This window comes from Myotis lucifugus, unplaced genomic scaffold, assembly GCF_000147115.1.
Source record: "Myotis lucifugus unplaced genomic scaffold, Myoluc2.0 scaffold_310, whole genome shotgun sequence".
NCBI lineage: Eukaryota > Metazoa > Chordata > Mammalia > Chiroptera > Vespertilionidae > Myotis > Myotis lucifugus.
In genome coordinates this window covers 479,359-490,748 of record NW_005871358.1, presented here as the reverse complement: position 1 = coordinate 490,748, position 11,390 = coordinate 479,359, and the positions used below count along the sequence as shown (strand labels likewise).

Sequence of the window (11,390 nt, the reverse complement as noted above, 5' to 3'; positions counted from 1 at the left end):
GCCCCGGACCTGCTGTTTGAAGGTTGAAGCCTTTGGGTTCCTTGATACTCGGCCCACAAACCTAACTGCCTCTTTCTCCTTTTGCTTCTCTTCCTCCCTAGGAGGGCAAGTAGGGCTATTGCTGGGACACAGGTCAGGGTGTCCGCACGAGTTCCCAAGTGTGTGGGATTCCCTGGGAGCGGGTGGCTGTGTGGGCCCATTGAGGCACCCACACCAGCACCTGTGAGGCAGTGAGCCCACAGGACTCACCTGGAGAGGTGTTTTTTTCCAGTGCTCAGTGGCCCTGTCTGTTCTCCATGAGACAAGCTGCTTTGAAGCCCCAGACCGGAAGGAGGCAGTCCTGGGGGGTTGTTATTAAGACAGGATGTCAAGGAGGGGTCACTGCACACCTCATCCCCCACAAGCCTGACCACAGCCCCCAAGGTAGCATCAGAAGCAGCCCCACACACTGCCATCAAACCCATTTCTCAGAAAAAAAGCTATTTCTATTAAATTGGTCACCACCAGGAGGACCAGACCTGTCCCTTTATTAGTGGCTCTGCCAGTGACTCCCTCACCCAGACTCCTAGGGCCATGGCAGAGCACCCCTCCCACTGCCTACACCCTCGGAGACTATTCAGGAGGGGAGCAAGTCAGATCAGGGTCCCCTTTCACCTCTCCTTCCTTGACCCTGCCAGGACATGCCGGTTTGTCCAGTGTGTCCAAGCCCTAGGAGCTCTGCCCTTGGCAGTACGCGGCAGCTGGCAGTGCCTGGGATGTTGTGTCCCCAACTCAATTTGAAGACCCTTTGGACTGCCCTCTGTGGTGTTTTTGTCTCCATTCTCCCCCTCCACGCCTAGGCAGCAGGCTGTCTTCAAGGGCAGGCTCCCATCCCAGACTCTCCTGGGTGGCCCCAGGTCCCAGTTCAAGGGCAGAGTGGACCTGCCTCCACCCATCCCTGGGAGAAAGACCATGTGGGTTGGGGATGGGGTCAGCATCCTGACTTAGGGAAATGTGGATGGACACTTGCCACCTGCCAGGGAAACAACCTCCGGTGATGGAGGAGACAGTCAGGGGTAGGTGTTCCTCTGAGCACAGCCCCTTCCCAGGAGAGCTGGGTCACAGTCCCTGGGTGGGGAGGGCTCTGTATCTCCTGCTCTTGCCCAAGCAGATCCAGATTACCTCCTAGTACCCCTGGGCAAGGCCTCAACTAGCTGACCCCCCCAGAGCATAGTCAACATAGTCCCATTCTTGCCCCCACCCAGAAGGGCTTGGTATATTGACTCCATGGCCCAAGTCACGGGGGCATTGTGGTGTGATGGAAAACATTCACTGAGGGCCTCCTTGGCGAGGACAATGGGGGTGAGGGAGGCTTGGTCTAATTGTCCATTTCTACCCCCATAGCAGGCCCTCACCCCCAGCGTGTGAGATTCCACCTATTTGGCATGTCAATATGTTATGGGTGGCTGAAAGGGCATTTGAAAACATCAGAAAAAGTCCCAAATATGCCAGCAGCAGAAGTCATGCCCAGAAGTGCCAGGAAAGGAGCCACCTCTCAAAGCCCCACAGCCACCCTATGGTGCCCACTCCCATTTCTCTGCTCCCCCAGAGCCTCAGGGTGAACTGAAATCCAAATAGCAGTCGGGAAAGTGGGGATCACGGGAACATGTGCAGGCTAACAGCCAGGAGAGAAAAGAGGTGCCCCAGCCCCTCGGAAGCTGTTCCCACTAACCTGTCTCAAGACCAGCCTCATCTGACCACTGATCCATTCATAGCATTTATTGAGAGCTGACTGGGCGCCCAGGGTTGGGGAGGGAGGGCAGGTTGTCCCGGGGCCACCTCCTTCCTCACAGGGCTCTTTTGATCGTGTTTCCAGGCGCTGCTCCCTCATTCAAGGCCCAGGCTGGGGGAGGGGCTCAGGGGAGGGTCCTTGCCTGATGCATCTTCCCTGAAATCCAGCCTTCAAGGAGTCCCCAGGCTAGGAGAAGACAGCATCCCGGGCGTCCTCCCGCACCTGCCCTCTAGGTAGAATTGGAGGGGCAGCAGGAAGAGGGCGAAGGTCCCGACGACTTCCTGGCACCTTTGGAACCTGAGTTTCAAAAGCGGAGGGGGAAGGAGAAAAACAATAATAGGCGATGATTCATGTGGCCAAAGTACCAGTTCAAGGCAGTCAGGGCTCTGGCGCCACCCAGAGACTGGTTGTGGAACAGCACCCAAATCACATTCCTAGACCAAGTCAAGCCCAGATGAGACCCAGAAACGGACACAGCGCAAAAACCCCCACTCCGTCCTGCGGTGCTGCCCCCTCGTGGCCGTAGGGCCTGGGGACCCCGTATTTGTGATACCTAGAGTGTTACCAGGGAGGCCGGCGTCCCGCAGCCCTTTTGCGCCAGGGATATCTCCCTCACCCTTCACCCTGGGAGGTGAGTGTTCCTGCTCCCTCAGAATTAAGGGGGAAAAGGAAGATTCTGACACCATCATCTCATGTGTCCCCTCAGCTTCCTGCCACCAAATTGGACCTCACTGAACCGCACAGGGATACTGACTTCTGGAGGCAGGCTCGCTCTTTCAAAATGTTCACTTTGCAGCTGCGGGGACAGGCTGGGATCCTCCTTCCCGCTCACCACGCTCAAGGAGCTCAGTCTGATGGGAGGCAGTCCCCACGCACAGTACCCACATAGCGACACTGCCCATCAGAACCCCTTCCCGTGTCCTGGCCAGTGTGGCTCGGTTGGTTGGAGGGTCCCCACATACACCAAAGGGTGGTGGGTTCCATTCCTGGCTGGGGGTCCAGCCAGGTTGTGGGTTTGACCCCCAGTCGGGGTGTGTGCAGGAGGCAACCAGTCGATGTTTCTCTCTCACATTGATGTTTCTTTTTGTCTCTCTCACTCTGCCTTCCTCTCTCTAAAATCAATAATTTAAAAAAAAAGAACCCCCTCTGTTGGCTGACTACCCCAGAAAGTCGCTGAAATGGATCTGTCCTTAAAACCCCACTGGAGCTGAGGTCTTTTGCATCTATTCTGATAACTGCTGTCATTGAAGCCCAAGCTACTCAAAACCTGCATGGTCTGTGGCCTGGCAGCGTGGCCACCTCCTGGGGAGCTGCTTAGAAATGCAGCTGCTCAGGCCTCACCCAAACAAACTTGTGAAGTGAGACCCACATTTGATGAGCAAGATCAGAGTGGGGGGCCATGCAGGTGAGGAGACTGGGCTTGGACCTCGGGGAGGCTCCAGGGCAGCTTGTGCCTAAGCTACAGCTCCCTGTGCTCTACGGGGCTGCCCCCCACACAGGGAACTCCCCTCCAGCCTGACCTTTCCCTGGGCCCTGGGCCATTCCCTCTTACCTGCCTCAGACACCTCTGCCTGGAGAACCAGCCGCTTTCACCACTCTCAAATCCACCCCTAGGTCCACCTGCTTAGCCACACTCTTAACACACATACCTGGTCTTGCCACTTCTGTGGGTCCCTGCTGCCCAAGTCCAAGCTCTTTAATGTGACCCACAAGGCCCTACAGGCCCTTCGGCTTGTCCCCAAGTCTCTGACACCTCCCCCTCCACCACACAATCACACACTCCCCATCCCTAAGTTCCTGAACAAGCCCCAATGCCTGGCCACACTTCCAGCTCTCCACCAAACCGAATCAGGCTTCCTGAGGTCCCTTCCTCCAGGAAGCCCTCCTGAGTCCCCTTATCTGGATCAGGTACTTCTCTAGACTCCCCCATTCAGCGCCTATCACCCTGTGTTTTAACTGCTGCTCTCCCATCTATCTTGTTCACCACTAGCCCAGCCCAGCACTTGGCATAGAACAGGCACACAAACTATTAGCAAATGAGTAAGAAATAAGGAAGCTAGGGTTCAGAGAGTCTGAGCAACTTCTCTCAGAGCACACAGCTCCTCAGAGCCACCCACTGTCAAGCCCTTGCTGTGCCCATCCCCAGACCCCACTGCTTACTAATCCCCATGGCTTCCATGCCAGGTCGCCTGTGCCTGGGAAAGGATGGCATTTCCCCCAAGGGCCCAGAGAGGGAGAGTCCCTTTCCCAAGACTGCAGAGCAAAGTCAAGCCCCAGCTGACCCACCTGGGCAACACTTCTAGAATACTAAGGTTCCTATGCAGATTCTCTACCCCAACCCTATGAGGTGGGTACTGGGGTTAATCCCACTTAACAAAGGCATGCCCCCTTCACAGTGGATTTCCCCAGCCACCTGCGCTGGCTCCTCCTCCTCTACGGTGACTGGAGTCCTGTGTCCTCGCCTTGTCAGACCGAGCCAACTTCTTGCCTGCAGAGTTGCGGGTGGTGTAGCTGTAGACAGAGGTGTAGCCTTGGCCGGTGAGCGGGCAGAAGCGGCGGGTGTGGGCTCGATCTCTAGTGGCACCGCACTGGGGGCACACGTAGTCTCGAAGGATGGGGCACAGCACCCGGCCCGCCTCGTCCTTGAGCACGTGGGACTGGTAGATGGCCCGGGACTCGCCGTTGTGTTTGCAGAAAGAGCACAAGCGTTCTGGAGCTGGTGAGGGTTCTGGTCTGAACCTCGGATCCCCTGGTGCTGGCACTGGTTCTGGCTGGGGGTCCAGCCTGGTCTCAGGCTCTTCTTCCCCACGCAGAGCCCCCACCAGACGTGCCAAACCCAGGTAATCTGTCCACAGGTCGAAGGTCCCCATGGCTGGGCAATGTGTGCCAGGCGTTGGGGCAGAGAGAGGAGAAACCCTGCCTGCCCCAAGCTCGTCCTTCTCCACTTCCTCCCTGCCCCTCCCTTCCCCTCTCTGGAGCCTAGGAGTCTGGGCTGTCAGTTCCCTCCTCATACCTCCAAGGGATTGTGAAGGGGGAGGAATCGCCTGTGGGAGACTTCTCATTGTCACAGGGGGGCTAGCTGCTGCTCCCTGTAAATGCACCTGCCAAGATGTTTGGTCTCTGAGTGGGGCAAGGGGGATACAGGACACAGTCTGCAAGGGGCCCCTGAAATTTGGAGCCACATCCCCCCCCCGGGGGGTTTTGGGAGGGCTCCCCCAACCCCCCCTTTGAGGAGACCTCCCCCCTGCCCCCCAGGGTTTGGGGGGGGGGGGTGGGTAGTTTTGGAAGCCCCGCCCTCAAAACAAGCATTGACTTAACCTGTAACTTAGTAATTGCTTTCTTCCTTCCCCTGGGCTGGGGGAAGGGCCAGGTGCCCCTGGGCCTTTGGGGAATGGGGGGGGGGGGCAGGACGGGGGACACCTGCAGATTCTCCAGATGTCCCTGGAAGGGGGATGGTATCTGGCCCTCGGCCCCCAGCTCTGGTCTGCCTTGGGGGGTTTTCACACCTATTGTCCCCCACTTAATGGATGAACAAACTGAGGTATGAAGCCACCTGCCCTTAGGGCTATTCACAAAGACTAACACAAAAGTCTGCCTTCCCCCATCTACTTATTGGAGCCCCCAAGGCTAGGTGCTGGCCAGGCAGCCTGTTCTGTCCCTGGGGTGGTGAGGGGGTGAAATGGGGAGGTTGGGGGGAGCAGAGGCCAGGTTGGGCTAATGGGAGGACCCCCAGCACTCACCAGTCTTGATCTTCCCTCCCTCAAGTGAGAGCTCAGTCAGTCTCAGGAGGATGGAGTGTGCCCAGGAGTCAGCGGGTGGGGCACAGACATGCAGGGGGAGTGATCAGCAGCACCAAGGTGCTAGGTGGGCGATGGAGGGTGTGGGCAAGGAGGGTGAGAAAGCTGAGCCCAGGATTTGGACACCGAGAAGAGGCCCCATTCACTTATTCTTCCAAGAAGCGTCTATGGAGCCTCGGAGCAGAGCCCACCACCCCCTTCCAGAAGGATTTTTAGCTGTCCAGCCCCTCCCCCTCCAGGATTTCCTCCCCAAATCCAGCTCGTGTCCATTAGGACCCCAGACCCCAGCCCTCCCAAGTGGTGAGAGGCTGGGGTCAGGGCAAGGTCCAGGCTGAGCAATTTGGGGGGAACCCATGGTGGGTCTTGTCCCCCAGCCCACTCCCCTCAGGCTGTGTGTGGCCCAGCCACAGTGACATTCATCCCTCGGTGGGTCTGGCCTCCGTCCTCACAACCCACCGACAACAATGAATGTTGATTGTGACTTTCTCTGTGGCCTAAAGGAGGGGATGTGATCAGGTAGGACCCAGCCCCCCAGATCTGGAAGGTGGGGGGTCACGATGGCTGGACGGCACTTCCAGGCCTCGGGGTCCACTCAACGGTCGATGGTTTGCCTGAGCTGCCCAAACTCACCGACAGGTTGAATGTTCCCCCAAGCCCTTGGCAACTTCTTGGTGGTGGTGGTGGTGGTGGTGGTGGGGTGTCCCAGAGTAGAGGGTGGGGTGCAAGGAACCAGAGAGGTGAGGGAGGGAGGGACCTATTGACTCATTAAGTAAGCAAACAGTAGGTGCCAACTGTCTGTTCCATGACCTGGAAACGCATGACATTAATATAACTAGTTGTAACAGTAGATGTTTATGTAGTTTTGCTACATGGATGTGGCAATACCGGGTGCTGGGCTCCCTGCTCCATGCATGTACTCACATCATCCTCAAAGGGGCCCTAGGATGGTGCAGATGTGGCCCATTTGTCAGTGTGGAAGACTGAGGCCAGAGGGCACTACTCCTAGTGGCCCCAAGACTCGTCTGGCTGCCTTGCATGGGGAGGGAAGGAGCATCATTCAACAGAGAGATAAACAAGTCATTTTAATACAATGTATACCTTCCACAAGCCTCACTGTGTTCCTGGGCACAATTGTTTATGAATCACAACAACCCCTGGGGGTCATCATCCTTCACTTTGCAAGCCCGCCCTTTGGCCCACTTGCCCACTTGCCCACTGGACAGGGGAGAAGCGAGAGGATGTCAGGGGACGCCTGGAGCCCTCCTGCAGGGTCTCAAGGCATCTGAACTCGGGCCCTCGGTGATGTAACCGTGCAGGGTCGCTCACCCTCAAACCTCAAAATACACTGCGGGCAAACAGCTACTTGGACTCCAACTGCAGCAAGATGCTGCCCCCTCCTCATTTCCTCCCGGTAGAAAGGGCTTCCAGTCCTTCCCTCCAGGGGCCGCGCACAGTTGGGTGCCCATCCCCTCGGGTGCCCCCAGGCGTGGCGCCACCTGGGTCCACAGACTGTGAGGACGCCCTGGAGAGGTTTCTTCAAATTTCCTGTCGCCTCCCATTTCACTCAGGGGAAGGTGGTGCCCCAAGGAACCCCTTGACATATCCTAAGGAGGATCAGGACCCCGAATATGCCAAGTTTGAAGGAACCCTGAAATGTCCCTGATGTAGTTGACCTGAGCCAGCACAGCCCCTCAAACCCCTCCCTCCAGACCCCACCCAGATCCTTCCCCAGGAGACCCGCCCCCTTAAGGCCCCCACATATTGCCAGTCCCTAGGTCCCTCCTTCTAAAGCCCACCCATAGAGATTCCCATGGAGCCCCCCACCAAACTCAACCCCATAAAACCTGCCGCCTAAGCAGGTCCTCAAAGAGCCCAGCTCCCCTAAAGGCCTCCTCCCAGGCCCCGCCCTCTGAGCCTAATCCTTGTGGCACCCCCACATTTTGTCGGCCCCAGGGGGGGCCAAGGTCACAGAGGCCCGCCCCTAGGACCCTCCTCTGAAACCCTCGTGCCTAGACGCCCATGGACTGTGACCCTAGGAATCGCCAAGGCCGCCCCCTTGGAGCCCAACCCCCTTAAGTTCCGCCCCAACAGGACCTGCCCCCCAACTGAAGCCCCTCGGAGCCCGACCCCCGTAAGACTCGCCCATGAAATTTCCCCAACGCATGAAGCCCTTTCCCCTAAGCCGGGCCTCTCGTCCAGGCCGGGGTCCAGTCAAGTTCGAACCCCTGTCGGGAGCGCTAGGTGGGGGGGGCCTCCCAGGGGCCCATCCGCCCAGCCATCAGGGCCCCATTCAGGGGTGGGTGGGCCGCGGCCCGGGCTCCTCCCCTTTTCTCCTGCCTTGGGGATGGTAGTCCTAACGAGGGAATGCCTAGAACCCTTGGGGGGGGGGGAGACCCTGGAGCGTGGGTTGGGAAGAGAGATAGTAATAATAATAATAATAATAATAATAATAATAATTGTTTACATAAATCACCCTATTATTAGGATACTCATTTTACCGATGAGGAAGGTGATGCTCCGAGAGTCTGGTAACAACTGTTGAGGTTCCTCAAAAGCTTTGTTCTTGGTGACCATGAAGCTAGAATGCGAGGTCATCAGACGGGAGGCACTGACCACACTGAGGGTCCCCCTGAGACACCCTGTGCCTTCTCTCCCCTGGCTTCCCTGAGGGCACTGGTCTTTTATTTTTTAAGTAAAATTGTTGGGTTTTAAATTGATTTGAGCGAGAGCGGAAGAAACATCGATTTATTGCTCCACTTATGCATTCACTGGGTGCTTCATGTATGTGCCCTGATGGGAGATGGGACCACAGCCTTGGCTTATCAGAAGGACGCGTCTAGGGGCACTCACTGATCTTGACCTACCAAAGAGGGAGGTCCCTGCAAGGGGTTTCCCCCAAATCGGCTGGGACAGGCCGGTCCCGGCCATCAGGAAGGCGGGGCTGGCTGGTGGGCGTGGCTCCGGCCGAGGGGCGGGGCGGGAGGAGCCCGGCCGCGCCCCGTCCTGTGGGGAGGAGTTATCTGGGGCCTGCCCCGGTCGGTCTCCCTTTGTCTGCGGTGGTCTGCGAAGCTTCCCGCCCTCGCCCTCCGTGTCCGTCTGGGTCTGCCCGTGCCCCTGGCCGGCCTGTATCTGACCGGGTCTCCCGCTCTGCGAGCGCTCCTGTTCCTGGCCGCCTGGGTCCGCCTGTGCTTGTCTGGCCCTTTACACCTGATCTGTGTGTCCGCCTGCCCCCCTCAACGTCTGCGTCTCACTGTCTGGACTTGGACCTTGGGGGGTGGGCGCCGACTGTTCCTCTGCCGAGTGTCCTGAGACCTTCTGGAGGGCCCATCGGGCCTCCACCTGACTTTGAAGCCCAGCAGGGTGGGTGGAGCTGCCTCCTCCCACTCCCAGCCGTAGGCCCTGGTGCAAGGCAGGGGTGCCCTTCAGGGCCATTTTGACCCTCATTCCTCTTCTTGCTGGGACCCCCAGCCCTGCCACACCTGGCGGGGGACTGGGAATGAGTGGGGTGCGGGGAGCCTTCCAGAAGCCCCACTGGCCCAAGGCCCGCCCCCACCCCGACTCTGAGCTCCAGGAAGGCAGGGCAGCTGGTGCAGGTCTGGGGGTCAGGGTCTGAGGTGAGAGGGTGATGGATGGAGGCAGCTCTGCCATCAAGTTGAAGAAGGGGGAGTGTCTGTATGTATGTCGTGCATATGTGTCCCTGTGTGTGTCCCGGTGTGCAGTGTGCGTATGTCCTTGTGTGTGTGCATGGGCCTGTGGGGAACATGGGGGAGGAGGTAGTCAGGGCCTGGCAGACAAAGAGCCCCTTATGAGGGTACGGTGACAGCACACATGGGGGTTCCCAAGTGGGGTCCGGCTGATGGCCCAGACTGTCTAGACCGCGGGCAGGGGGCTCCTCTTTTCCCTCATAGCTGCATGGTCTCTCAGGTTCCCACTCTGCCATCGCCAGGCCAGCCCCGGCTTCCTCTGGCTGCTCAGGCCTTTTCATGCGGGGTCCTCAGACAAAGGGCTCCTCTGTCTCACCCAGACCTGGGGTGGCCAGAGGGCCAGGAGCCCAACTTCTTTCCCAAGCCCACCAGGGCTGGGGTAGGCAAGAAGCCTCTTCTCCGGGGTTAGGGCCTGGGGCCGGTTGATGGGAAATTTAGGCGCTTCTGTGACTCAGGGTGCGGGGCAGCCCTGTGTCTAGGTCAGGTGGGTTCAATCTGAAAACACAGGCAGCAGCTGCCTATGGGCCTGTTACTGGGGAGCTGCCCTGGTTTTGGGGTCCAAGCTATTCAGGTGGGCAATTCTGGATGTCTATGGGTGTCTGTAAATCCAGGTGTGTGTGTGTGTGTGTGTGTGTGTGTGTGTGAGAGAGAGAGAGAAAGAGATAATGAGCAGCTGTCTCTTGTGCCAGTTGTGTGTATATCAGGCGTGTGTTGGTGCTCCTGGGGGCTTATTTGTGTATGGATGTCTGTGTGACTGAGTGCGTGTCAGGCTAATTGTGGGGAACTGCAGGTCGATGTGTGAGCCAGTGTACATGGGTGTCTGGCATATGTTAGTGTCACTGAGGGTGACTGTAGTTTGTGTGCCATCCAACTGTTGGGCCCCCTACCTCTCTTACTAAAATGTCAGCTCTAAGAGGCAGGGATTTTGATCTCTTGCACGCCAGCACTAGAATGGTGCCTGGTACATAACAGATGCTCACTAAACAGGCACTGGAATTATGGCCATCCAGGTGACTGGATTTCTGAGTGTCCCTGTGTCATTTTCCCTGTAGATCTGTGTGTGTCATGGTGCATATGTTACTGTCTCTGTCTGTGTGTATTATTGCAGGTGTCCAGGTGTATAACCAAGTGTTAGGGTAGGTGACTATGGGTGTAGGTATTATTGGAAGGTTCAGATCGGTTTGTGGGTGACAGTGTCATAATGGGTGTCTAGGAGGATCGTTTTACCATGGGCAACCAGGTGTCAGCATGTGTTGCTGTGTTATCTGTGTGTCTGTCTAGATTAATATAACCTGATATCAGCATCTGTACAGGCCTGGTACCATCTGTGTGTGTGCGTGTGTATGTGTGTGTGTGTGTCAGGTTGCCTGGATGACTGGGTTGCTGTGGCTGTGTCTTTGCTTGGGCAGGCACATGGGTGTCCATGTCTATGTGTCCATCTGTACTTCTGTCAGGGTGTGTAACATCTGCGGTTGATCTGAGGATGAGGATGCTGTATGTCTGTACGTCCTGGGTGACAGCGGTGGGTGCCCATCCCAGTGTCTGTGTGTGTGGTAGAGAAGTGTGTTATATGCAAGGCTGTGCCTATGCCACGGCCACCGTCAGGGGTGGCTGCATTTTCCTATGTGGCAGTGTTTTCACAGGATGTCCCATCGCTGGGTGATGTGTGCGCCCATGTGGCAGTGTTATTGTGGGTGATGTGTGTGTGCATGTGTGTATCAGCGTTCCTGCAGGTGTTGTGAGTAATGAGGATGCTGTATGTCCGTGTGGAGTGTGTGAATTTGGGATTCTTCATCAGTGATGTGGGAATATAACTGTGGCCCTGTACATGCATCTGTGGGCTGTCCAGGGGTGTGGGGGTACTTCACAGCTCCCATCAGTCCAGGAGAGAGAGGTCTTCCCATCCTCCACCCCCAGCATGCCTTCTAGGGCCGTTCCCGGGAAAGGGTCCCTGTCGCTTTAAAAGGACTCCCCAGCAGGGGCCGTTCCCGGGAAAGGGTCCCTGTCGCTTTAAAGGACTCCCCAGCAGGGGATTCGGGGCCATTTTTCCTTTTTAGGGCCAGTTTTGGAGGGCGTGTCCTGTTAGCAAACTTGGCCCCAGTAATACCCTGCAGCACT

General features: G+C 57.3%; 1 protein-coding gene across 1 annotated transcript; it reads right to left on the bottom strand.

Annotated features, from left to right (window-relative positions):
* Positions 1 to 1,743: 1,743 nt before the first annotated feature.
* Positions 1,744 to 4,887, bottom strand: NANOS3 (nanos C2HC-type zinc finger 3). Its single transcript, XM_006100314.3, has 2 exons — positions 4,185 to 4,887; positions 1,744 to 2,068 (listed from the first exon to the last, which is right to left on the bottom strand). The coding sequence occupies exons 1-2, from the start codon at positions 4,831 to 4,833 to the stop codon at positions 2,001 to 2,003; spliced, it is 717 nt and encodes a 238-aa protein (XP_006100376.2). The 5' UTR covers positions 4,834 to 4,887; the 3' UTR covers positions 1,744 to 2,000.
* Between the last annotated feature and the right edge of the window lie 6,503 nt (positions 4,888 to 11,390).

Coding starts and splice junctions, on each gene's coding strand:
- NANOS3 (XM_006100314.3), bottom strand. CDS start 4,833: ATGAGAAGTCTCCCACAGGCGATTCCTCCCCCTTCACAATCCCTTGGA. Junction 2,069..4,184: donor AGGAGGAGGAGCCAGCGCAG/GTGGCTGGGGAA, acceptor TTTGAAACTCAG/GTTCCAAAGGTGCCAGGAAG.